This window comes from Penicillium nucicola, assembly GCF_028828085.1.
Source record: "Penicillium nucicola strain IBT 29836 chromosome Unknown utg000008l, whole genome shotgun sequence".
NCBI lineage: Eukaryota > Fungi > Ascomycota > Eurotiomycetes > Eurotiales > Aspergillaceae > Penicillium > Penicillium nucicola.
The window spans coordinates 320,473-346,633 of record NW_026643132.1 but is presented as its reverse complement, the minus strand read 5'-3'; the positions used below and the strand labels follow the sequence as shown (position 1 = coordinate 346,633).

General features: G+C 50.6%; 9 protein-coding genes across 9 annotated transcripts; 6 read left to right on the top strand and 3 right to left on the bottom strand.

Annotated features, from left to right (window-relative positions):
• Positions 1 to 4,555: 4,555 nt before the first annotated feature.
• Positions 4,556 to 7,399, top strand: cyc8 (putative transcriptional corepressor Cyc8; the record flags this gene model as incomplete). The annotated part of the gene is made up of 8 exons (XM_057129992.1): positions 4,556 to 4,733; positions 4,786 to 5,072; positions 5,125 to 5,304; positions 5,355 to 5,447; positions 5,501 to 5,657; positions 5,710 to 6,153; positions 6,224 to 6,626; positions 6,697 to 7,399. The coding sequence occupies 8 exons, from the start codon at positions 4,556 to 4,558 to the stop codon at positions 7,397 to 7,399; spliced, it is 2,445 nt and encodes an 814-aa protein (XP_056981775.1).
• Positions 7,400 to 7,702: 303 nt separating this feature from the next.
• Positions 7,703 to 9,564, top strand: rpL3 (60S ribosomal protein uL3; the record flags this gene model as incomplete). Its single annotated transcript, XM_057129991.1, has 7 exons — positions 7,703 to 7,720; positions 8,012 to 8,058; positions 8,121 to 8,152; positions 8,236 to 8,293; positions 8,357 to 8,513; positions 8,581 to 9,254; positions 9,309 to 9,564. The coding sequence occupies 7 exons, from the start codon at positions 7,703 to 7,705 to the stop codon at positions 9,562 to 9,564; spliced, it is 1,242 nt and encodes a 413-aa protein (XP_056981774.1).
• A 402-nt stretch (positions 9,565 to 9,966) lies between these two features.
• N7511_007613 (uncharacterized protein) lies at positions 9,967 to 10,801 on the top strand (the record flags this gene model as incomplete). The annotated part of the gene is made up of 2 exons (XM_057129990.1): positions 9,967 to 10,384; positions 10,524 to 10,801. The coding sequence occupies 2 exons, from the start codon at positions 9,967 to 9,969 to the stop codon at positions 10,799 to 10,801; spliced, it is 696 nt and encodes a 231-aa protein (XP_056981773.1).
• Positions 10,802 to 12,217: 1,416 nt separating this feature from the next.
• On the top strand, positions 12,218 to 14,402 carry N7511_007612 (SKN1/KRE6 family beta-glucan synthesis-associated protein; the record flags this gene model as incomplete). Its single annotated transcript, XM_057129989.1, has 5 exons — positions 12,218 to 12,846; positions 12,898 to 13,075; positions 13,125 to 13,749; positions 13,801 to 14,278; positions 14,342 to 14,402. The coding sequence occupies 5 exons, from the start codon at positions 12,218 to 12,220 to the stop codon at positions 14,400 to 14,402; spliced, it is 1,971 nt and encodes a 656-aa protein (XP_056981772.1).
• Positions 14,403 to 15,300: 898 nt separating this feature from the next.
• N7511_007611 (uncharacterized protein) lies at positions 15,301 to 16,298 on the top strand (the record flags this gene model as incomplete). The annotated part of the gene is made up of 4 exons (XM_057129988.1): positions 15,301 to 15,433; positions 15,578 to 15,792; positions 15,924 to 16,132; positions 16,178 to 16,298. The coding sequence occupies 4 exons, from the start codon at positions 15,301 to 15,303 to the stop codon at positions 16,296 to 16,298; spliced, it is 678 nt and encodes a 225-aa protein (XP_056981771.1).
• Positions 16,299 to 17,162: 864 nt separating this feature from the next.
• On the bottom strand, positions 17,163 to 18,863 carry N7511_007610 (PDK/BCKDK family protein kinase; the record flags this gene model as incomplete). The annotated part of the gene is made up of 4 exons (XM_057129987.1): positions 18,741 to 18,863; positions 18,544 to 18,692; positions 17,509 to 18,494; positions 17,163 to 17,379 (listed from the first exon to the last, which is right to left on the bottom strand). Exons 1-4 carry the CDS (start codon positions 18,850 to 18,852, stop codon positions 17,163 to 17,165), a joined length of 1,464 nt encoding a protein of 487 aa, XP_056981770.1. The 5' UTR covers positions 18,853 to 18,863.
• A 1,368-nt stretch (positions 18,864 to 20,231) lies between these two features.
• Positions 20,232 to 20,546, top strand: N7511_007609 (uncharacterized protein; the record flags this gene model as incomplete). The annotated part of the gene is made up of 1 exon (XM_057129986.1): positions 20,232 to 20,546. One exon carries the CDS (start codon positions 20,232 to 20,234, stop codon positions 20,544 to 20,546), a length of 315 nt encoding a protein of 104 aa, XP_056981769.1.
• A 1,140-nt stretch (positions 20,547 to 21,686) lies between these two features.
• ade13 (adenylosuccinase ADE13) lies at positions 21,687 to 23,533 on the bottom strand (the record flags this gene model as incomplete). The annotated part of the gene is made up of 8 exons (XM_057129985.1): positions 21,687 to 21,937; positions 21,986 to 22,050; positions 22,099 to 22,177; positions 22,228 to 22,300; positions 22,349 to 22,465; positions 22,516 to 23,243; positions 23,321 to 23,407; positions 23,482 to 23,533. 8 exons carry the CDS (start codon positions 23,531 to 23,533, stop codon positions 21,687 to 21,689), a joined length of 1,452 nt encoding a protein of 483 aa, XP_056981768.1.
• A 217-nt stretch (positions 23,534 to 23,750) lies between these two features.
• Positions 23,751 to 25,735, bottom strand: N7511_007607 (EXO70 family protein; the record flags this gene model as incomplete). Its single annotated transcript, XM_057129984.1, has 3 exons — positions 23,751 to 25,132; positions 25,185 to 25,402; positions 25,455 to 25,735. The coding sequence occupies 3 exons, from the start codon at positions 25,733 to 25,735 to the stop codon at positions 23,751 to 23,753; spliced, it is 1,881 nt and encodes a 626-aa protein (XP_056981767.1).
• Between the last annotated feature and the right edge of the window lie 426 nt (positions 25,736 to 26,161).

Here is a 26,161-nt window from a genome sequence, read left to right as displayed (position 1 = left end):
TCAGACCTATTTATCAAAGTCACCGCTTGACTTGGCCACCGTCCGACCGTCGTTTTCATGGTCGTCCGCTTAATCCTTGGCTTTCTTTGCCAACACCATGTCGATTGTTTTTGTGTGATCTTAGGTTTCCCTCTCCAGAGGGTCGGTCATTTACGGTCCCGCCATCTTGCACCACCGCGTTGAACTCTTTTCCAGTCAAATCTCAAACATCCCCTGTTATCACTCGCGCTTTTACCCTTATATCCTCGCGAGTGCATACCCGGATGTATCAGGTTTCACAAAATTTGCTTTCATGTGCTCAAAGTGAACTAACAGAGCGATTTTTGTAAACCATTCATCAGTTTATCTACGGCTGGGTTTGCTTCTGGTCTCATTCGAGACCATATAATTATTGCTCACGTCAACTCCGATCTCAGTATAGTGGCCATCGGACAACAGTGCGTAAGTTTTCCGGCACACTCAGTACGCTTATATTCCAATGCAAGAAAGTGAGAACAGCTCACTCACCGTTCTTTTTGCACTTGGTATCGAGAATGCAAGAATTCCACAGAGCGCGTTCGTGGAGCCTGTTTGCTGCTGTCTCAAAGGAAGAGATGCCGATTTGTTGGGGTTCCCATCCTGGTATTCACAGTTAGGTTCTCCAATGACTGCAAAGTGCAGCATGTCCAGATTCCCTCGAGGCCTTGATTCCAAAATTTAGAACCCAAATACTCAAGGCATCTTGAACAAACTGTTCTTCATTTGATATTGATTGATGTCCTCCTTTCGCATACTAAATAACATTCGCTTTGCCCGACTAGCTTAGTGGTATCAAGACCCGAAGGATCTCATTCATTGGAGTTTGCAATCCGTTAGTCTACGCACGCAGCCCAAGCATGCACGGCGTAGAGACTCTCACCCCATATGCTAAAAATATCCAATGTCATCCAATGTGGATCTACCACGCTAACCTCGACAGTACATCTGCATGAAACTGCGTTGCATGTAACGCTTTCTCTGCCAAGGCTAAGTATACGATAAAGCCCGGCAGCCTCTCGCCAGGTGTTCCATATCTTTTCCATCATAACTTTTGATATGGATTATAGTTTTCTTTTCCTTTTTGGTATTGATTTAATCACTCTATGAGTCTCGTTCAATATTTCTAGCGGTTCACACGGCTCACATCGATTCATGTGGAGAGTATCAACAGCACATTTGAAGAACAGACTTTCTATCTGGACATGACTGGGAGGTAGAATAGAAAATGCAAAGTAAGAAGCGGTGAATGCACTTGAACACGACACTACTGTACTTATACTCGGAGATGTCACATCACGTGAATGTCTATATTAGGAAAGGGGCGCCTGCATCTCTAATTGGCCAAACTGTATATTATTCTCCTACAATTAAATTAAATTAATCTCAAACACAATGTACTGCATTATCAGTGGGAAGTGCCGAACATGCAGAGAGTGAGGCGAATTGTCAGAAGACCCGAGCCGGCACTAAAATTGCCCATTTTGTTTAGTCTGACAATTGTACTTTTCCCAATATTTACCTTTCACTGTTCTTCAAGTGGCTGTTGATTAATAATAACGAAAAAGAAAAAGAACAATGTGAAATCGAAAATTTGGTTTTCAGCTCACCTTGCATTGGTAGACATATATATATCGGGTCCATGTGCGAAGCAAAACATACATGTACGAATAACAGAAAAAAGCAAAGAAAGGCCAAGAAAAAAGCAAGCAAGGGTGCCTTCGGGAATCAAAGACGGCGAATATATACGCCTGCAACCCTAGCGGCCACACAATCCGGGTATCCTCATTTTGTGGCGGAGGCTTGCAGCCATCCAGTGATGGCCCTAGTGGTCGTGATGTGATGGGCTGAATAGGCTGACACCTCTAGCGCAAATGTACCCACTAGCGTAAACAATTGGGCTTAGGGCTGGGGAAAGGACAATCGATGTCAGACAATGGTCCACGCATCACAATATATCAACAAAAATAAGCATCTGGATATAGGTCCATGGGTCTCCTGTATGCATCAGCACCTAAGCAGCAAGCAAGAGATGGTTACCCAGCAGTATCACAACGACGAAGCCCCGCCCCGTGAACAGGTGCAGGACTGGTTGAAAATAAGACCACCCAATCTCCCCGTGCTATCTGATCCCGCACACTCCAGTAGTTTGAGTTTTCCTTGTACAGTAATCCCAGAGTACAATCCCTGTAGCCACACGCACTGAAACACATTATGATTACTCTTTGCTTTTTTTCCTTTTTTTTTTTTGAGATCTGTACAGTACTGTGGGTGTGAGACACTTCTGGCATTCTATTTATCCTCCGCTACAAGCCACGCTGGCTTCCGGGGCAAACTTAAAATCAAATAGGCGATCGTGGCAGATCACACTCTACTGCATTCTCGATGAATCGTGTCGCACGGTCATACCCACGTCGAAGCATGGCGTCTGCGAAAAGCCGTCGCAAGGGGCTTTTTGACTTATTTACATTAACGGAACACATGTGGGCGAATAATGGGCTCCACTGTGGATGTGGTATGCGCGCGGCTGATCTCTTGTTTCTGGGGGCGTTGCCGTGTTGCCGGTCTTACTTGTCACTTCCGAGAACTCCATTTTCAATTTGGATTTGCTTGATCGACGGGAAATTCAGACATGGCAGGGATGATGGAGAGGAGAGATGGGTTGGGGAAGGGAGAGGGAAGTACTGTACATGGGATTGATGAATTGAATATGAGGGGAGGAAAAAGAGACAAGGGGTAGAGCGACAACTGGAACATAGCGACAGGATTCGGCAGGTTAACTTCTCGCAGTGTCACTCAGGATGGGACTAGACACATTATAAGAGTGAGGAACCCCTCTGTTTCATAAGGGGAACGGCAGAGACAACGGCGGCTCGGCTAGCAAACCCTGTCTGACATGGAAAATGAGGCGTACCCAAAGTGGAGTTGGGCTTTATAAGAGCCATATAGCCCAGGGGTGCGGCAGTGGGGAATTTTGACTTCTAGCAGTTCACCTAGGGAGGAGTACTGGGTAAGTAACCAGGTACCTTGGAGAGTAGAATAGTCCATAATAGTATAGGTTGATCTTTCTCTCTATCCTACTCTACGCTACCTTACTCGGACCTCAAGTCAAGACAAGACAAGCACAAACATTCTCCACATGACGACACCACTACGGAGTGCGTTAGAAATCTCTCAAACTGCTCACTCCACGGGATCCACTTCAGGGCCGGAAAAATGTGCCCTGTGGCTGACCTGTGGCTCAAGATGGAGTGGCTGTCGAGAAAATAGACTGCGGAGGGCACTATTCCCTTTTAGGTAAGTAACGGGAACCGTCATGACGGAAGGGGCAAAATGCACTAGGGGGGTCTTGAGGTATGCAAGTCAAGGAACCCTGCAGGGTACTTTACACAAGGGGGAGGTGTGTACCGTAGGCTACTTGGATTGTATCCGGAGAAATGGTGGGAAGCAAAAAAGCAAAGAATAAAGAAATTACAAAAAATAATAAATAATAAAAGACCAGAGAGGGGGGGGAACAACAGGGTCACTCAACAGCTGCATGCACGCTTCCGGGTTTGGTCAGTCTGTGCTGCAGTTGATGTAGATCGGGAAGCGATATCATACCCAATGCCGACCAGAAAATATAGAAGGAAAAAGAAACACGAAAGAGATCTACCCAGCAAAAGGGGGCAAGGATCGAGCCCAAGCAGCACGGGCCAGTCATGCCGGGTGAGTTTAGGCCCTGTGGACTAGGCTAAAATCGGAGTGGCACGGAGAACAGTCGCACTAACGCACTAACGCACTAACGTACCTTAGAGCGCAACCACGGGGGAGTCCACCCCGAGACCCACTGGGGCATAGTCTTTATCATTACTCTATACTGCAGCACAGTATATAGTCTCAGGAATTTAAAAATTGGGTAGAGAGAATAGGCTCTTTATTTTAGAGCCACCGCCACACTCTTCATCTTATAAACAGGAGAAGGGGAAAATAAAATGAAAATAAAAGAATAACCGCCTCCAGATCTGACTCCACCGCACTAAGCCGTTCCTGGGCGTCAGCTGGTGTTAGCTAATCAATGGTGACGGCCGGGAGCTGCGCAACCACTAGCGTATCTTGGCGAAATTCACCTTTCCTGCCAGCCCCTCGACTCTTCCCTCTCTTCCCCCCTTAGGCTTTCATCCTCCTTCAATTCCCCGTTCCCCACATCTCGCTTCATTCTTCTTCCATCTACAGCTTGCGTTCAGCTTGTCGTGTCCTTTCCCCTTTCCCGCCTTTTTGCGCCCACACTCTTTTACCGGGCTACCCATCGATTTTTCCGATCCGGCACCCTTCACTGCTGGAAAGTGTCGTGTGAGGAACAATTAATCATCGTCACACCGATCATTTTTATCTATCGGGGAGGGATTGAGCATTGCGCCTTGTAGCTTCTATTACGCGCAATACTCGTGTGCTTCTGGTGTCGACTGTGGATTGCATCATCGTGTCGCAAACCCCGAGAGTTTGGTCGCGACACGGTCAGAATTAAACAACTAGCACCTCGGCTCCATCATCAGGAACCATGTCTCACACTCAACCTTCGCCTACCGCGGGTGTTGCTCCACACCATGCGCATCTCGCAGCGCATGCCCAGGCCAACGGCCATATGACGGCAATTCCAGTCCAGGCCCAGAAGCCTGGTCCTCTGACCACCGCCCAGAAGATTGCCAGTCTCAATGAGCAAGTCTGGCTACAAATAGGTAGGTTATTCACTCTGTATTGACTTAATAAAGCTAACAAGGAGGGTTGTAGGTAGCTTAACCGAGTTGATGGGTGATTTGGAGGGTGCGATGAACGCTTATGAGCAAGCTTTGCGCCATAACCAGTGGTCTGTTCCTGCTATGAACGCCATCTCGTGTATCCTGCGAACCAAGGAGCAGTTCCCTAAAGCGATCGAATACCTGCAAAACATCTTAAAGCTGGACCCAAGCAGTGGAGAAACCTGGGGTAGCTTGGGCCACTGCCATCTCATGATGGACAATCTGCAAGAGGCTTACACCTCTTACCAGCAAGCTCTTTACCACTTGCGGGATCCCAAGGTATGCGATTTCTTGATCAGTGGTGGCTTCCTGGTTACTAAGTCTCTTTTAGGAACCCAAGCTGTGGTACGGCATTGGTATCTTGTACGATCGATATGGTTCTCTAGATCATGCCGAGGAGGCCTTTTCGCAAGTTATGCGCATGTCTCCCGAGTTCGAGAAGGCAAATGAGATCTACTTCCGTCTCGGCATAATATACAAGCAACAGCAAAAATTCAGAGAGAGTCTGGAGGTATGTAGATGCCTGCTGCACAGATTGGGGCTTCACTAATTTTTGTACAGTGCTTCAAGTATATTGTTGGCGACCCTCCGCGTCCTCTAACTGAGGAAGATATCTGGTTCCAGATTGGTCACGTTCACGAGCAGCAGAAAGACGTAAGTCATTGGTCGTGCATATCCATGCTTCGTTGTACTAATTCAAGCTGCAGTTTGACTCTGCTCAAGCCGCTTATCAGCGTGTCCTTGACCGTGACCCTAACCACGCCAAGGTTCTCCAGCAGCTTGGATGGCTCTACCACCAGCAGAGCAGCGCCTTCCAAAGCCAGGAGAAAGCCATCCAGTTCCTGGAGAAGTCTGTCAATGCTGGTAAGCACAAATTAGATGTTCATAAAGTTTTCCTACTAATTCATCTTGCTAGATAACAACGACGCTCAAAGCTGGTACCTTCTTGGTCGTTGCTACATGTCGATGCAGAAATACCCCAAGGCATACGAGGCCTATCAACAGGCCGTCTATCGCGACGGTCGCAACCCTACCTTCTGGTGCTCAATTGGTGTTCTCTACTACCAGATCAACCAATACCGTGACGCCCTCGATGCCTACTCCCGTGCTATCCGCCTCAATCCCTACATCTCCGAAGTCTGGTATGACCTGGGCACATTGTATGAATCTTGCAACAACCAGATCGCCGATGCTCTTGACGCCTACGGACGCGCTGCGGATCTTGACCCATCCAACGTCCACATCAAGGCTCGCTTGCAATTGCTCCAAAGTCAGTTGTCGGGTTCGGCTCAACAAAACAATGCCCCCGCTCCCCAGCCTCAGGACGTTCATCCTCAGGCTTACCAGGCTCCTGGTGTTGGTCAGCCTCCCGCGCCTCAGTGGGGGGCTGCAGCTCCCCCCTCCGGCTCCGATCGGTCCTCCCCCTCAAGCTCCCGCTCCTCCCCGACAGATTCCCGACTGGAACCGTGGGATTAACGAGCTGGGGTCCCAAGCCCAAGCTCCTCCTGCCAACGGTGTTGACCCTCGCGATTCTCGCATCCCTGGTGTGCCTGCCCAGAGCCCCCGTCAGGAGCCTGGTCGCACATTCCCCGACCCTCGCGGTGCACCTCGCTCGCCAAACATGGGCGATCCCAACTCCTATCCGGCGCAGCACACCCTTCCCCAAATCGGCAACCCATCCGGCCCGGGGCATGAACGTGCCCCTAGTGGCGGAAATGCCTTTGGCGCTGGTCGCGGTGGTCTGCCTTCAGCTTCTGCCGGTCCTCCCGGGCCTCCTGGTCCCCCTGGTCTCAATGGTAATGCAGCTCCTCCACCTCCCTACCAGGGTCGTCCGTTCACTCCTCCGACTGAAATCCGTCCTATTCGCGATGCTTCCCCAGCATCAACTTATCCCGGCCGGCAGTACCACCCCGGACCTACTCTTCCCCCCCTCCGCTGCGGGTCCTAACTCCACCGGCATCGCCTCTGGTGCCCCGCCTCCTCCCTCTGCAGCTACTGCAGCCGACGCTGCCGCTCGCGACCGCGAAGATCGCCCTACATCTGCAATGAAGCGCGGCCGCGAGTGGGAGGCTGACGGTCCTGTGAAAAAGCTCGCTAGTGACGAGAGCCGTGCCCGTCTAGATGACCAGAACAGCCGCCGCGCCAGCCCGCCCGCTCGCATGCCTTCTCCTGGTGAGATGCAACGACGTAGCTCTTCGGAGGCTCGTCGCGAGGATGCCCGTCGTGCCAATGAGAACTATCATCCCTCGGAGGCTGCGCACCACCCTCCTACTCTGCCTTCCATTCAAGACATGCCGCCCCATGCTTCCAGTGGTCCCAGTCTTCCCCCAATGACTGAAGGCTCTGCTCCTCCTGCATCCAACGGACCTCCCTCTGTTCCTCCTTCGGCCAACACTCCGGTCAAGGAAGAGCCCACTCGTCCCGAGGCGCCTCCCGCTCATGAGCCACCTGCGCGCAAAATGGACGTGGACGAGGACTATGACGATGAGGTGGAGGAAGAGAAGAAAGCAACCGTATCCAAGGGCAGCCCTAATGGCAGCGCTGCTGGCAACCCGGCTAACGGCACTGCCCGCCCAGGCACCCCCTCCAAGACCGAGACCGCCTAAAAGTCTTTTATTACCCAGGCCACATACGATATGGTCCTACCCAACCAAATTCCCCCTCGCTCTCTTTCTCCTCAATGTCCTTCTTATTTCTAGTGTGTGATGTACGGTATGAATGTGCGAGTTACGATAACTGGCTTCGAGCGCGTGCGCTGCAGTCTTGTTTGTTCGTTCTCTTCTCTTATGATTTCTTAGTCTCCTTTCTTTGTGATTACTTATGGTGTGTGAGGCATCTTAGCAAATCCTTTTTTTTTTTTGACACTTTTGAATCCAGTAGACTTAAATTAACGAATCTTCAACTTTGGTATGTGCCAATTCGATCCTGTAAGAAAATGTCCAGTCCAATTTTGAAACAGCCGTATAAAATAACCTTGGTCCACAATGTAAGGCAGTTCACACCGTTTGCCTTGGCGTTCACCTCAGACCCATCAAATCCAGGGGAAAATGTGGGAAAGACACGTGATCCAGGGCTGGATGCGCTGATTACATAATATTGAGTGATTGTGGGGTGCCTCAGGCTACAAAGCTAGGCCCAGATAGGCTATACCCACGCCAAGAGTCTCGCTTAGGTTAGCCCACACACCAAGCGTGCAAAATCAACTTCGACACTTTCAGATCGTCACTCCCACCACCTCGACGACTAACGACACCAGGGTCAAGATGTGAGTCTTTCCAATATTATATCGACTGTCAATGCAATTGCTGACCTGCTTTCGCCATTCAGGAGTCACCGCAAGTTCGAAGCGCCCCGGCACGGTTCGTAATCAACTTTTTCATCGATGTCGAAATCTCGAAAATTCGGCCTCAATTCTGTGTGCGATAACTAACTCTCTTCCCAGGCTCCCTTGCCTACCTCCCGCGCAAGCGCGCTGCCCGTCACCGTGGTAAGGTGAAGAGGTCAGTCATTTCTAGCGTTTGAGAGAATTTGTGTGGATTTGTGTGCTGAGACTTTTGCGACAGCTTCCCCAAGGATGACGCCAAGAAGCCCGTCCACCTTACTGCCTCCATGGGCTACAAGGCCGGTATGACCACCGTCGTCCGTGACCTTGACCGTCCCGGTGCCAAGATGCACAAGAAGGAGATCGTCGAGGCCGTCACCGTCATCGAGACCCCTCCTGTAGGTTTTTCTTTGTGGAGAGAAAATTTCGAACGACCAGCTAACCAGTTTTCTTTCCTCTTTTTAGCTCGTTGCCGTTGGTGTCGTTGGCTACATCGAGACTCCCCGTGGTCTCCGCTCGCTCACCACCGTCTGGGCTGAGCACTTGAGCGACGAGGTCAAGCGTCGCTTCTACAAGAACTGGTACAAGTCCAAGAAGAAGGCCTTCACCAAGTACGCCAAGTCCCACGCCGAGTCCTCCGGTGCCTCCATCACCCGCGAGCTTGAGCGCATCCAGAAGTACTGCACTGTCGTCCGTGTCCTCGCCCACACCCAGATCCGCCAGACCCCCATCAAGCAGAAGAAGGCCCACCTCATGGAGATCCAGGTCAACGGTGGCTCCGTTTCCGACAAGGTTGACTTCGCCCGCAACCTCTTCGAGAAGACCATCGACATCGACTCCATCTTCGAGAAGGACGAGATGATTGATGTCATCGCCGTCACCAAGGGTCACGGTTTCACTGGTGTCACCTCCCGTTGGGGAACCACCAAGCTGCCCCGTAAGACCCACAAGGGTCTCCGTAAGGTCGCCTGTATTGGTGCCTGGCACCCTAACCACGTCCAGTGGACTGTTGCCCGTGCCGGTCAGAGCGGTTACCACCACCGTACCTCTTGCAACCACAAGGTCTTCCGCATTGGCAAGGGTTCCGATGAGGGCAACGCCTCCACCGAGTTCGACATCTCCAAGAAGCAGATCACCCCGTATGTTTCCCCTTTTTTTTGGTTTATCTTTGGATTCAACTAACTCTGTTATAGCATGGGTGGCTTTGTTCACTACGGTGAGGTCAAGAACGACTTCGTCATGGTCAAGGGCTCCGTTCCCGGTGTTAAGAAGCGTGTCATGACTCTGCGCAAGACTCTCTACCCCCAGACCAGCCGCAGGGCTACCGAGAAGGTCGACCTCAAGTGGATCGATACCTCCTCCAAGTTCGGTCACGGTGCTTTCCAGACCTTCGAGGAGAAGAAGGCCTTCATGGGTACCCTCAAGAAGGACCTTATCGAGACTGTTTAAGATGTTCCAGGCTATGGTTGGTGATAGTTCAACGTTTCCTATTCAATAAAAAAGCGAATACCTTCACATTTGTTTGCGTAAATCACCCGAGTAGATTGTTCAAGTGTATATCCGTTGTACAGAGGTTTAATTGGAATCAAACTAATTGAAATATTGAAATATGAATTTGTATGTTCCATGCTATATCAAATTGTCGTGTTGTATGAGATTGTTATGCTACATATATATCTTCAACATACCCATAGGATATACCTTTCTGGTTCAGGCATACTGTAAGCAACCGAACTATTGGAAATTGATTGTTCCGCACTTGAGCTCTACATATATTTCAACTCCAAACCTCAATACACCTCAAAAGACACCCTACTGACAGAATAAACCAAGTTTGACAGGCGAAACGCCATGCGGTCCAAGATCCATTGCGTCATCCCACACGTTTCCCCAACTGGCGCAAACAAACTTCTCCAAATCGCAACTCAACATCTCTTGCACTTTCCTCTACCCCGAGCCCAACTGATCCATACCCATTTACCTTCAAGACTTCCTCTTCGATCCTCTTTCTCAACGTCTACCACCATGTCTTCCGACGATGCCTACATGGCGTTCTTGAACAAGGCCAACGCAGACTCCAGCGATGGCCAGGCTCAAACCAGCCAAGAGTCCTCCGACGTCCTGCGCACCAAGACAGTCGACAGCTCTCTCTCCGTCCCAAAGCCACTTAAGAATATTGACGCCTACTACGTGTCCGACACAGATGAGCCCTTCGATCCTGTCGTGCTCAAGTGGGATGCTGCGAAGGATGATACCTGGCCGAGTATTGGTACGTTTACATCACTCCCCCGCATGGCTTCAGCCAGCTATCAACACTTAACACCTCAACAACCACTTGAGCTTTTACGCTGGCGCTCAAACCCGCCATGGACCCCAAACACTCCAATCTAACATCTTTCCCACTCTAGCTGAACTCGCCACTCTCATCTCCGAATCCAAAGACCTCTCCCGCTCAATCGAGTCCCTCCCCCTCACCTCCTTCGACCCGAAAGATCAATACCCCGAAGTCTTCGGCGCCGTGCGCGCCGCTGCAGCAGAGAAGAACCCCGATGCCACAGAGGAAGCTGTTGAGCTGAAGGTGTACAGAATTGAGATTACAACTACTCGTATCGAGTACTGGATTCTGGCTTTGCACGCGCCAGAGAAGAAAATCGTGGGTCTGCGCGCCAAGGCTGTTGAGTCGTAGGTTATCGAGTACGCTGAACTGCTGCGACGCGATGCGATGCGACGAGGACACGAACAGGAACACGACTCTGGGTGGAAACGCAATTGCAATCGAAGTGAAATGGAGTTTTTGATTTGATCGTGACGTGGACATGAAATGATATGAAACAGTTTAGCATATTCTGCCTTTCAAACCCTGCTTCTGCTATGCAGTCAACTATTGTCATCCCTACGAGAATACAATGAGAATATGTGGTTTGATCGTGGATCGTGGATCATGGATCTCCTGTATGCAGGTAGATATTGAAGCCTGTAGGTTGTGTAAGGAGCCTTGAGGATCCATGTCTCTATATTGGCTTGACACTGAGACTGGACACCTTGGAATGGAGGGGATCATGCCCTTGACAGCTTGGGGATGCATTCCTATGCCTTGGACGTTGGAGTTTCGGATTTTTCGGGACGCGTATACGGGAATGGCTGAGGATCTTGATTTGCGGTTTGAGGCAAGTTTCGCGGAGATTAGATGTTAACGTTAGTGATCTGTGTCGTGGGTATAGAGGAGGTTGAATGTGGCTGGGCGATGAAGCTGCGGATGTCTTACCCGCATCTTTGCTTAAACAACACCCCAAGATATACACCTCAACCGGCTTGACTGTCTGCTATCATCGTACTGGGTGCTCTACGAATATGCTGATTCTTGAATTCCGACCAGCATTCATGGTCGACCATTCTTTGCCCTGGGGGGCAACGGGAATGTCGCGCCTTCAGCACCCTGGCTCAGCGCAGGGCGTTGAAGGCTGGATGATATCTGTCAACAAACCCTCGACCAGTACATTTGAATAGAATGAATCAGACAATCTGCAGACAGCGCAACGGAACATCAGCCCAGCAAGATGGCCAACGGAATACAGCACAATTGACTTATTCCAGATGTGCAGTGCAAACACCGAGAGGAATAGACATACCAAAGGTTGCCCCCCTTGTCCCTCTGTCATTCCAGTCTCCTCGTGCACCCAAACAATCCCCTCGGGTCAATCTAGGCTCTTCTTTTCTTCCGTGGCTTTGGCATCTTTCTCAGCTTGTCTCTGTTTGCTTCTTCATCGCGTCGCCCGGGGACATTGGATGCCATCCGACTTGTCCTGTCCGTTCTTTCGGTGAACTTCGCACTACTCAACTGTGCAGTCTCAATCCCAGGTCTCCAGTCCTTACCAGGTCCGATATACAACAGGGCCATTGCCGGACGAACTGGAAGCAAGTCGACAAACAACAGGGCTCGAGATCACCTAATTACCAATCATACCAAAGACTGATACAATAGACGTGCTCGTTCATTGGGAGACCGAAAAGAGATAGAGAGTACCATCCTGGCGCACAGGAGACAATTGGGACCAAATAGCGTCACGCCAACAGCAATTAAGACATTTGGAATCGCAACCCGATGTCAGAGCATTCTGATATTTCAGAGGAACGGGCTATGGCCCCCCACATCCGACTCAACTCAGGTCGACAGGACCCCCTGACGGAGGCGAATGAGGACTACGCGCCTCTGACGTCGCGGACATTTCCGCGTCCTTTGACACCACAGGGCCCCGAACCTCCCGTGATAGGTGCACAAGGAGCCTCCCCATATGGAGTGTCGAATGCACCCGAGTCGTCCGAATTCTTGCTGCCACCAAAGTTGCGTCCGACGCAGGGATTCACCAGCCAGTCTGAGCGGCCGCGGTCACCGGATCGCTGGTCTGCAGCGCGGTCAAGTGTTAGCTCGCTCAGCCGCGAGAGCACATTTCCTCTGGACCCGTTTCATGATTCTAGGGCGTCTTCTAGGTCTGAAGGGGATGAGCATGATATGAATACGCAGACTGTTTCGGAGAAGTTCAATATCATGCCTACTGACGGGCTTTTGTTATTTCCCGAGGATGTTGAGAAGGACGATTACATGCACAACCCCGATCCTAAGGATCAAGACCGGGATTGTGATATGTGCAATCGTCGGGGTATCTTGAACATGGGTGGATTGGCTGTTTTGACCGTGGGAATTATGGTGCTGTTCATCGGATATCCTCTCATGTAAGTTCTTTTTGGCTTTTCTGACTATTCCCATGCTGACCATCATGAAAGCACTTGGCTGGAAGGCATTATGAAGCCAAGGAGTGTATGTCATCCCCATGACACACTCTGTCTGGATGTAGGGGAGAGGGACTTGTTGGGCAATATTCGACACGGATTGATTGATCCGGACACACCAAAAGACGCACTCACCAAGAAAAACATCAATGGCAAGGAGATGAAGCTGGTGGTAAGTTGTTTCGCAATTTGCTCGAGAGCAATTAGTAACATGGATGCAGTTCTCCGACGAATTCAATATGCCCGGCCGGACCTTCTTTGAAGACGACGATCCGTTTTTCCAAGCCGTTGACCTGTGGTACGGAGTGACTGCCGACAAGGAATGGTACGATCCAGATGCAGTCACAACATCAGAGGGCACACTCCAGCTTCGATTTGACCACTTCGAGAACCACGAGTTGCAATACAGATCAGGCATGGTCCAGACCTGGAACAAGCTCTGTTTCAAGGGAGGCCGTTTGGAAGCTAGTATGTCGCTACCTGGTGATGGACACATCGAAGGTTTCTGGCCTGGTTTCTGGGCAATGGGTAATCTGGCGCGTCCTGGTTACGCTGCAACCACTGATGGCCTGTGGCCATATAGTTACCACGACGGTTGCGATGCCGGTATCACTCCTAACCAAAGCGCACCCGATGGTCTCAATTGGTTGCCCGGCATGCGTCTGCCCGGATGTGCTTGCCCTGGCTCTGATCATCCCTCTCCTGGCCGTGCTCGCAGTGCCCCTGAGATTGACGTTATCGAAGGTAGCACTGCTGCCCTGTTCGGTGATAGCGGCCCATTCGTTGGTAGCGCGTCACAAAGTTTGCAGACTGCACCCTTCGATCTGTGGTACCTCCCTGACTATGGTAAGTGAATAAGCCCTCCCGTTTGTCTCATTCTGCTCACTAAATCCTTAGACTTTGCCGCTGTCTACGACGACCGCGTAACCCAAATTAATGCCTACCGTGGCGGTGTCTACCAACAAGCCATGTCCGGACTCACAAACCTGAACTCACGCTGGTACAATGGCACTGAGTACCAGACCTACTCTTTCGAATACACGCCCGGTGCCGAAGGAAACGTTACTTGGTTCGTCGGCGCTGACAAGACCTGGACACTCGACGGCCGCGCTATCGGACCAAATGGTAATGTTGGCCAGCGCATGATACCATTGGAGCCTATGTCACTCGTTATGAACATGGGTATGGCAGACAACTTTGCACCGCAAAACAAATCCATCCGCGATTACATGCCCGCCTTCCTCCGCTTCGACTATGTTCGCATTTACCAGGACCCCGATGATGAGAGCGTAACCTGTGACCCGCCTGGTTGGGAGACGACACAGTATATCAAGGACCATCCTAAGGCATACGCTAATCAGAATTATACCACTTGGTATGTTGCCCCCCTGTCGCATCTTTCTCTTGAGCCTTTTGACTAACCTACTTTCCGTTGTAGGGACGATGCTGGATACAACTGGCCCAAGAACTCCTACATGCACGACTGTGCAGCTAAATAAACTCCTTTCCTTCTTCTCTTACCTGTTTCTTTTGCTCTCTTATAATTTATCAGTCGTTTTAGCGGCATTGTGTTATGGCGTTGTCGGGGGTCTGTCTGGGCATCCGTTACATTACATTTATTCCTGGATCTATCGATAAATCCAATCATTTAGTCCTTACACTTTTCCTAGCACCATATTGATACTGCTTACAGACTATCCACCGGTCTGATAAGCTTAATACAAGTGCAAGCACCGGTAGACATAGCGGCATCGTAATGTGATGTGTAAATGGACAGATTTCCGGCATCTAAAATCAGAAAAAATATACTGTGCTGGATGATTCCTAAAGAGCTGCAAGACCGACTCATCACCAGAAAAACCAGGTAGCCCTATCTCAACCCTATAACGAAGTGTTGGATCAAGCAGCTTATTCTGCCGATACTGCCAAAATCCACCGCTTCCCTGGTCCAGCCAGAGGTCAACGCCAAGCACAAAGAGTAACCTCATCATCCCGTCCTCCTGAGGCTGTCTATAACCTCCTTTGGTTCTTGACAGACTGACACAAAAGGCCGTTTGATACAATCCTGCTACATTCAAGCAAGTGAGACAATTAATAGCCTGCTGCTCTGCCGATATCATTTTCAAATGAACTGACTTGTACTATAGATCTCCTCTGGGTCTGAATTCAATATAAGATCCAGTCGGCGCATTTCTGTCATTGGCGTCATCTCCGGTGTCCTAGACCAAAGTCCCATTTTTCTTATTTCGGAGTCACCTGCCAATACATTTGGCTGTATTGCCTTTGGCAAGTGCGACTACTCAAGTGGCGTAGACGGTGTCGACGTGACATTCATCTGTCGTGTTTACGCCTTCCGAGATCCAAGCACCCGACTAAATCCACTCGATCATTCTCAGCATGACTGACTTGAGCACCTTCATTACCTCTGTCCCATCGGAATCGGAATCCGACTCCGATGATGATGGTGGCATGCATCTTGACCCTAGCGAGAACAATGATATTGATATCATGAGATACGCGGACGAAGAAGGTACGGGTGTTCTTTTCACCGTATGGAGCCCTATGCCGCTTTATGCATCTTGTCCCATCTTGATCCTTCATATCCCCAATATCAAGACACGTGTTGAGCACCGCTCTACTTCTTCGAACGAAGCCAACTGATCAATCAATCCAGATTCCTTCTCCTTCACCGCCCCAGATCCCATGTCTCCATCCTACGACCAAACCAACAACGTTGAAAACATTGGCCCCGACAACACCGTCCAAACCCCAACCGAGTTCGAACGGGATATGCGCTCGCGCTCGCATCTCCGTGATGAGAAACATGCCGCTTTGTCGGTCCTAATGGACCGGGAGTTACTAGTCACCTATGCACTTGCTGCGAGAGAGGTACGTCCGCACTCCAATCCACTACATTGACTCTGAGATCTCTCATACGTACTCTTGAACACCCTGCCAACCAACGCCACCACAAAACCTAACCCGAGACTAAGACCAAACTAATTCCAAAAAAAACCCAGACAATCCCCCAAACCCGTCGCCGCTTCATGGCAAAGATGCTCTGCCCCAACGACCCAGTCAAAGCAGAGGAACTCTATGCTCCTCGGATTTACCTGCCCGCCCAGACATCTGGCGGGGAGGCGTCTACTATCCGTGGCCGTCTCCACGATATCCTCGACAATGACGAATCGGGCTGGCATAATCCCACCGCTCGGCGCGTGCACAAGGGGTCACGATCGGCTTCGGCTTCGGCGTCACGTTCTGCGTCGGCTAGTGGCAATAATTCGCCCCGTCGGGTTTCTTCTGGTGTTGGGCTCGCTGCTGGGATTACTGGTGGTACTGCCAGGACTCGTACTTCACTCCAGGCTCAGGGCAGTGATGATGAATGCTTGTAATTGGTTTACATCTCCGACGTGATGTGATGGGATCTATGACTGCTATGATACCTTCTTTCCTGTTCTGCTTGTGATGGAACACATATTGATACTGGTTGCTTGACTGGTTGATTTACCTGGATTCTTTGTTTTTTTTCGTATGTATTAGCGATTCGCGGCTTATGTCTTTGTCATGATTGTGCTTCTTTTTTGACCATCGCGTGTATCTGTTCATGGTAGATGACCGGCAATGTAGCACTTTTCGAATTGAATACCTTGTTCTTTTGATCCACTACTGTTGTATGCTTTGTTTAATCTGAATATCTTGGTTAGACACCTTTTGCTTATTCTTCATTTGTCAATGAGGAATGAAAATTGCTGTTATAGTTTACAGCCCCACAGCAATCTTAAAAAGAGACTGAAAGAATAGACTATGTAAATTCGCTAAAACTATAAACAAAGTACTGTACAAAAGAAACCAAATCCATAACAGAACCAACCACAGAGAAAGTGAGAGAAAGAAAAATGAAATGGATCATGGATCATGAAAGGGTAATGGGTATCATCGGAATGAAAGACCAGCAGGGAACATCTTCCGGGCCGGGTAGTGTGTTTTTTTGTTGTTTTTCTGGGGGGACTCTCCCTCAATTCAAGAAGATAACATCACCTCAGAAGATCCCTCCTAGGAAGGAAGGCAAGGTGGTACACTCAGAATGAGAAGAGGATGAGTCCTCATCGTCAGACTGTTGAGTCATACTAAGAAGCAACAGCCACCAAAATCGGCAGGGGGAAGATCCAAGACTTGAGAGAGAGAGAGAGAGTCAGCCACAGAGAACAGAAAAAAAAAGGAAACCAAGACGAGCATGTGGGGAGCCCAATCGCTACCTACGTCTCATTTTCCTCTTTCCTCCGCTGTTCCGAGTGGAACAGACTCTCCGCGTCTCCCACCTGCTTGCGCTCTGAGACCTCACGGTTGCGCATGCGCGCGTAGTGGGCCTGGGCGTTCATCAGTGTCAGTCCTCGAGGCGGTGCGGGTTTGGGCTCCGGATCATTGTATACGGGGTGCAGGCGGTGCTGGGTGGTGATCCGGACCCGACCGTCTCTCATGACAGGTGATTGTCATTGCAGGGGTTCCGAGCTGGACGAGAGACGATTCAAGTGAAGGTAGACGTCGGTTCCGTATCTATTTAGTGTTAGGGTAGGTCGGAAGAATTGATGGGAAAAGACTTACCCCTCCATGCTAATCAGCTTGAGATCACCGCCAAAGTAGCGGGCGTACAGTCTACTGATGGGTAGACCGTATCCGAATCCTGCCATGGGTGCCTTGAAGTCGTTCTTGTCAAAGTCAGGGTCCAGATTAGGAGTCTGCTCCACTGTCGTGTACATATAAGTCCACACCAAGGGGATGGCCGATCGGGGGATACCACCACCCTCATCAGAGATCTTGATGGTGATGTCCTCTTTACCCTCGGCGACAATCACTTTGGTCACAGGGAAATCTTCCTTGTCGGCTCCATGCTGTTCCACAACCGCTCGCAGGGAGTTCTTGAGAGTCTCAAAGAGCATGTGCGAGAGATGGCCGGGGACATACATGAAGTTCAGATCATCCTTGCAGACCAGCTGCACCTTGGGCGACTCGAAAAGACCATAGTAATCTTCACAGACAAATCGAGCATTTTCAATGGCCTCGAGCGCAATATCGCGAACATTGGTCTTGGTACAGATTATTCCGACGTAGTTGGGGTGTTTAACGTGCGTTTGTTCCGTGAGTGCAATGTGTTGACCAATCAGCATTCGTATACCGATGCGGGACATGTAAAACCGGTCGAGGAATGACTGAATGGTCGAGTCGATCTGCATGCGTTGCCGCACCCGTTTCCACTCCAATATACCCTGGGCGACGGTCGTCACAACTCCGTCGTGACGCCGCTTGATCTGTTGCAAAGTCTTGGCGAATCGTTGGTTATAGTCGTTGAGTTCCGGTGGCCAGTCTCCGTGGTCGTCCGCTGGGAAAAAGTACCGTCGGCCTGCAGCAGGCGCTTTTCCGTTTCCGTTGCAATTGCCCGCGGTCACCGAAGATCGGTATTGTCCGTCGCGCACACTGGGGTTCTGTGTTGTCTCTGAGAGGATCTTGGAGGTGCCGTTCATCCGACCCGGTCGTAACAGGCGTGCTTTGACTTCCTGAGTCAGAGTTGGGCGGGGAAGGCTGATAATTTCCTACTTTCGGTTAATTCATGCATCTGAAAATGTGAGTGAAAATCCATACCTCAAACGACTGCGCATACCAGTCCTGAACCTTTTTGATGGATGGCATTTCACTCAGTCCATCCGGGAGCTCCCCCAGATCCTGCACCCGATGTGCGAGCCGAATTGGGAGCTCCTCGGAGAGGAATTGGGAAGCGCGAAACAGAGTACCTAGAGGCGTCAGACCAGCTATATCTCCCGGCCATCAGTAGCACACACCTGTGGAGGGACGGTCGCCAAATTGGACCATCTGCCTCAGCGAGACACCGGTTGCGGGGAAGCTAGCATAGTGTCTGATGGTTTCCATCAGCCTTTCTGAAGGCTTCCACATGGTGGGTCAATGAGGCCTCTTGGCCTGACAAAATGTATGAAGGGTGAGTCAACAATAGCCAAAGCTGGGGAAGAAGAAGAAGAAGAGGTCGCGTGTGAGTAATCTCGGGTCGTTTTCAACTGCCGAGGTCGACTGCACTCGGGGGTCCGCATCCTCCGGGAATCGGAGCTTGCGTCACAAGATCAGTTTCTCCGTCGGATTTGCACACACTTTTTGTTAATATTAACATTCAATTACGATTAGTAGGTTATGTGAATGTGCTTTTACTTAAATTGTGGGCAAGGAAACTACCAGATATCAGTTGTATATAAAAATAAACTAAACAGACATATATGTAAGTTAGCATGTCAAAATACCGTCCATGAACTAAGATCCCCTTCATCATATGACTGCATCTCCCCATTCCCCGGATCTCCCCTTTCGTCCGAGATGAGGTCATTGTCTATTCTGCACCCTGACTAAGCAGCCCTCTAAAGTAGAGACTCTGTTTGACCGGTTTGCACTGTCTCTTCCTCTGATTGGCCAGATTGCATCTATACTGGTCCTGCACCTGTTGACAGTCGACATCCGTCACAGTAGATCTACTGGAAGCTCCCAAGCTCCCAGTTTCTCGTCTCTGATCTATTTTCGACTTCGGACATCTCTATCCCGGGGTTGATCCCAAGATCCTGCTCCAGCACTGTCCCGTGGCCGAACTCACGTCACCGTCGTCTTCCCTATCTTGGTCTCAAGTGGGATCCTGGACACTCTCCCATCTCAGACGCTGCCATCCCCGGACCTGATTACCGGATGCTCTCCTGAAGCCGAAGTATAGCCGTTCCCCCGGAGTCCTGGATTCGAGGGGCCGCATGACTAAGCCCGATATCAGAAGCTCGTACCTGGTCCAGTTTCTGTACTTTTGTCACATCGCTCGAGATCTTTTCTCACTTCCCCGTCGACTGTCATGTCTTCTCTCTGAGCATGGAGACTGTCATTCGCCCGTATTCCCCCCGCTCCGCTTTCTGGATCCTCAAGATTCCCTTTTCGAGCTCATGCTGTTGACGTGCAATTACTGCCTCTGACTGGCTCGTCGTGATCGCGCCCCTCTCTTTTGTGTGCGTTGGCAATATCATCCAATTTCCTCTAAAAAAATTTAAGAGAGAGGGAAAAAAAAAAAAAAAAAAAAGCCCCCCAAACAACCCTAACCGCGATCTTCAAGAGTTCAATCCCATCCCAATCCAACTTCCAATCTTCCTATCTCCCCAATCTCTCCTTTTGACATATATCATATACATATACCCCATACTCTGCTAGAACCCTCCGAACAAAAAAGACAAAAAGACCTTTCTACCAAAAAAAAAAAAAAAAAAATCCCACATACCCTCCGTCCCCCGAACAACATGTCTCGCCGGCGAACATCACACAGCGAGATGAACGAGGCCCTCGCCTACCCCTACATGCAGTCCAACGGCCACCAATACCCGAACAACAATCAACACATCCCTCAACCTCATGTACAGCCCCCCTCCCCTCCCCGCCGCGGTCCCATCGAGGGTCCCAATGGCCGTCGCCTCATCCGCCGCGTCACCTGGCGCTCCTCAACCTACAAACTCATGGCCTCGCTGTGGGTGCTCACGGTTCTTTACATCGTCTGGCTGGTCCGTGACCTCTTCTACCTCCCCGTCCCGCCTGCCGAGTCTGCTCCGCCTCAGTAGCTTTAGCTTGAGCTGTTAACGGCGCTGTCTTGGGTTGGTTGGGTCTTGGGACTAGTGGGGGGGGCAGAAGGGAGGGGGGCGGCTTGTGCTTGGTGGGCTTGGGCGCGGGCTTGGGCTTGGTGGGCTTGGTGGGGGGTGGATTGGCATGTCATGTTTGCTTTGCTTGTCCCCTGTTCCTTGTTCCTTGTTCCTGTCTGCGTCGTCAACGCCCTTCTGCTATGCTTAACTGGGGATATGAATGTGGACACGGATCTGGAAATGGATATGGTGCCGGGAATCACTGAGGGGACTGTTGCGCCCAAACCGCCATTTCGGAGTGTGAGCGCATCCTACTCTTTTCCTCTAGGCCTGTGTTGAATGGGTCGGCGCTTACAGGCGCTCCGCTTCTGTTGCTTTTTGGTATTTTTTTCTCTCTTTTTTTTTCCCGCCCACAGTGATCCCACTCGTTCTTTGACCCGTGTCTTGCCGGATTTTATCTCCGGGAATTCTCCGGTGAATCAGTGTGCCATTGGGATTAAGGGCCATATGGAACCTCGTTCTCTCTGGTCTTGCCTCTGTCCGCGTGACCCCGTTGCGCAAGAATCCTTTTGGGATCGAGATGCAGATGAGGTCTATATCTGCATGTCCCGCTTGTCGGGCATGCAAATACCCAATTGGCACCCAAGAGTGATGCAGCTTGGGTTCTGTTATGCATGTTGCCTGCGTTCTTGTGTGTGTGTGTGTGTGTTTGTGTGTGTGTTTTCTGCATTTTCTTACTCTGCATTTGTGCGTTATGGTTTTCTTTGACTTGTCCTTTTCTTGCTTTACCAGCACAGCATGTCCTCAGCGTTTGATAGTTTTGTCAGGTCAACCGCCTGGTCATACATTCCATTTGTTTTCCTTTGTTTGGGCGGCTCCTCTCTCTCTCTCTCTCTCTCTCTCTCTCTTGCATATACAGGCAAAAGCGGGTTTTAGAATGTGTTCTATGTTCCTTCGCTTCAATGAAGATATGAGATCACATCCAATTTATATCTTTCGGGCGGGGAAGTAGGGAAGTGGGGCAAGTGTGTGTGCCCGAGGCTATTCGACTTTTCATTTTCGGCAATATACATAAACTTCCTCTATATTCATTTCGGGGGGTCGTAATTCTTGACTTGCCGTTTAAACGTGCAGAGCAGAGGTCTCACCCTTGGCAATGACAGCGGCGTAGGGCTTGATGGCAGCAGCCACCTCGGTAGAGGTGAACTTCTCAACCTGCTGGGGAGCACGGCCAACGAAAGTGCTGGCATCGAGGAGAGTCTCGAGCTCGGGGATGATGGGGTTGAAGAAGGCAGTGCGGCGGATACGCTCAATGAGGTCATTGTCCTTACCCTGCTTCTTGACGTTGTCGGCAGCTTGGTGAGAGAGGACACCTAAGGTAGGATTAGATTGGCATCTAGTGAGTGGATCGAGAGACTTACGGATCTCCTCGTGGGCATCCTGGCGGGAGAGACCCTTGGCAACACAGGCCATGATGATGTTCTCACTGATATACAATTAGCGACTGACTTCCACGTAAAAGTGCCGTACTTACGTGGCCATGAAGGGAAGCTCATCGTTGACATGACGCTTGATGACCTCGGGGTAGACGACGAAGCCGGAGGTGACGTTGTCTATAGAAATTAGTCTCAAGAGTAGAATGATGTTCTCAAGTAAAACTCACTCAGGAGGATGAGACAGGCGTCAGCGGAAAGGTAGAGCTCGGGAATGCTGATACGGCGAATGGCACTGTCATCCTAGTCAAAGTCAATACGCGTTCTGCCTCAAACAAGGGAGATACTCACGAGAGATCGCTCGAACCACTGAGCAGAGTAAGTGTCGAGACCGTCCTTGGGGAGGTTCTGCAAGTGACGTCCAAGGGAGCACAGACGCTCTGAGCGCATAGGGTTACGCTTGTAGGCCTTCGAATAATCAGCCACAAAAACTTAAACACTCGAAGCGGGAATCTTACCATGGCACTGCTGCCAATCTGGTCCTTCTCGAAAGGCTCCTCGACCTCCTTGAGCATGGCAAGGTGACGGATGTCAATACCGATGCGCTCGCAGGTAGCACCGAAAGAGCCCAGAGCGTTGCCAACATCAACATCGATCTTGCGGGTGTATGTCTGACTGGAGATGATGAAGGCAGAGCTGAAGCCGGCCTTCTCGGTAACGAGCTCATCGAGGCTCTCGACCTTGGCGTGGTCGCCGTTGAAGATCTGGAGGAAAGAAGCCTGAGTACCGGTGGTACCCTTGACACCACGGAAGCGCAGGTCGTCACGGGCACGCTCGAGGTTACGCAGGTCCATCAGGAGATCCTGGATCCAGAGACAAGCACGCTTGCCGACGGTGACCAGCTGGGCGGGCTGACCGTGGGTGAAACCCAGGCAAGGCAGGTCCTTGTACTGCTGGGCGAACTGGGACAGCTTGTCGACGACAACAGCCAGCTTGGGGATGAGGATGTCGAGACCATCGCGGAGCAGAATAAGGTCGGCGTTGTCGGTGCAGTAGCACGAGGTGGCACCCCAGTGAATGATACCAGCAGCAGCCGGGGCGACCTGACCGAAGGCGTGGACGTGGGCCATGACGTCGTGTCTCCGGCGCTTCTCCTCCTCAGCGGCAACGGCGAACTCGTCGTCCTGGATGACCTCGTGGGCCTTCATCTGATCGAGGGCCTCCTGAGTGATAGGAAGACCAAGCTCTGTAGCCATTTCAGTCAATTGGGATGCTCTCTTCAACAACATCCGATGTCGGCAATGGCTTGACATTCTCCCGTACCTTTTTGGGCCTCGGCGAGCCAAGTCCAAAGCTGTCTCCAGGTGGAGAAACGCTTGCGAGGAGAGAAGAGATACTTCATCTCAATGCCTATCAATTGACCGCGATTAGTATCTATACAATTCCTGGGGTTGCCCCTCATCGAGGGGTATGGTTCGACTTACTCGCATAACGCGAGTTAAGGGGGGTCTGGTAGACATCGTTGCTTCCGGACATTCTGTCGGTGTTGTCTGAAGACTCAAAAGACAAATTGAGTTACAGGAAGGACGTATAGACTATGACAAGGCAATGTGCGAGCAGGAAATTTTGCCGCAGCCCGATAGCGGGGCTTATCAGTCACGTTATCGAGATCTACAAGTCACGTGATAGATAGATCGATAGGAAGTTACATTTGCATTATGGTATTGACTCGTATAGATAGGCTCGTTATGGATCAACCAAGCTGTGCTAATTGCACAGACAGACTGTTCTTGTCGTACTTGATGTACTTGCCACGACCCTTGTCGATCTCGACATAGCGATCGTAAAAGCGGGCATACAAAGGCTCGAGAACAGTTTGAAGCTCCCGAGACAACACAGTGCGCACCTCGCGCTCCATGTGCAGATTCTTGTGCCGAGATACCATGTCGTCGAAGCTTGCGTTGAAAGATTTGAACTTTTCCTTGATCGCATCTCTGTCTTTGGACGACAGACTTTTGACAATGGCACTTGAATCGGTGGCACCTCCAGAACTGGCTCGTGCCCCAGAGCGGGAGGTGTACTGAACATCGAGGAGGTACTGTGATGTTTCCTTCCACGCATCAAGGTAAGTGGATGTTGCACGCTTGCGGAACGTGTCGATTCTGGCGATGCTGTCCGGCGCACCTAGGTAACGTGCTAGTTCTGGGTTCTGTCGGATTGATCGGTCGACAATGCAGAAAACGTTGGACAAGAACACACCAAGTGCAGCCTTGGATCGGTGGAATGCTCGACCCCGAGCTTCTAAAGAGGTCATCAAGGACTCAATCATGTCCAGAATGAAGTGCGAAAGAAGAGTGCCGCTATCCGGACCCACATCCAAAGGAGCGCTTCCACTGGCATTGGCTTTGGTGCGCCAATTTCCATCTCCCAAGGATGTCAAAATAGACGCCAATGGGCCTGAGTAGCCAGTGAGTGTGGCTAATGAACTCATCACTTCTTCCACAAGCGGCACAGATCCGCCGTCTGGCGGAAGTGGCGTGGTAGCAGCTTTGCGTTTCGTTTCCTCGAGCAATTCAGAGAGTGACGATTTCGCAGTGTCGCGAACAGGTCGCAAAGCCTCGATTAATGCGGCCTTAAGCTCTGCAGACTTGGTATCAATGCGATAGGACATTGCTGTCACAATTTCAATAATCTCGAATGCCAGGAAGCAGTCTGTCATCAGATTGGCCTTGATGTACGAATTGAGCTCTCGCAATGTTACCGAATATTCATTCATGGTTGTGGAGAATGTTGCCTGCAAAGCCAGGCCCTGCTGGTCTCCGCTGAACAACTCGGTGATAATATTGTGCTCTGTAGTGATGAAGCCTTCCAGCGCATTGGAATAGATACCAATGCCATTGGTGCCTTGTCGGTAGGGGCCATCGGTCGCTCGGCGTTTAACAGTATTGAGAGATGCAATGGAGAGATTCTGCAGACAGTTCTTGATATAGGGCCCCCGTACCTCTGCATACACCTTCAGCGCGGGGTTCTCCCCCTTGCCGCGCTGTGGTCCATAGATATGTGCGGATCCGACTGCTGCACATAAAGGTGCTAAATGGGAGACTGTTTCTTCGGGAATGGATGGGAAGGGTAGGTCTAAGAGAAACTTGCATTAGTTTGGGTTTCGTGGGCTCGGTGAGATGCGTACCTTTGGTCAGATAATGTAGGGGTTCAATGGGAGTAGCGTGTTGGTTCAACTCCTGTCGTAACATCTCCTGCAGCTTGGCACTGCCGGTATTCAGAAGCGCATTGAAGTCGGTGATCGCATTCTGGTTAGATCGCAGGTTTGTTGTACTGAGGTCGACCAGCGCCTTTTCAACACGTTTCATGGCCGCCAGATACTGGGTGAGGCCGGAACTCTGTGGTCTAGCAGGAGTCAGTAAAGCGCAGTTCCATGTAGTAGATTAAAGGCGCGTACCCTGCGCGGATAATGCCATCCTCTCGTTTCTTTGCATCGAGGGGCTGGCGCAAGCGATCGATCGCATCATTAACCTTGTCGATATTGCTGTTTGTAATTTGAAGGGACTGAGTGTTGCTGTATATAGGGCCAATGGCTTCCTTGACGACTTTCCCACCAGTCTCTAGGCGTACCATGGACCCTTGGATCTTCTTTGTGAGGCGGTTGAGCTTCTCGAGGTTGGCGTACAACACCTCGACCTCGGCACTCTCCTCGGCATAGGCAGTATTCCGACCCACCATGGTGATAGTTCAATCCAAGCAATCAAAGACCATGCCTGAGACGGTCATGCCTAGAGAGAAGGTCTGAAGTGTTCCTCCGACCTCCGATAAGCTCCCCAGACTGTTTGGCACGCTAGTCCCAAATCAGCCAGACCCGTGATATCGGATCACGTGCAAAGAGCTTGAAAGTTGGCCCTTGGGGGACAATTCCCTGTCCAATTAGTGTGATTTCAACGTACGTGGATTCGTATGAATATTGAAACTCGGATTGCCAATTACCAGCTACTATCAGACTACCGTGGCATGATATTGCAGCAAATTGTTGAGGTGGAATTACGTCATGGTTGATCGCCAGGTCCCAATTCGTACAGTGGCTTGGAAAAAGTAGGCAGGGTTAACTTTTTAACTTTTCCTTCCTCTCAATGGATCTGGATGCCGCATGCCTGT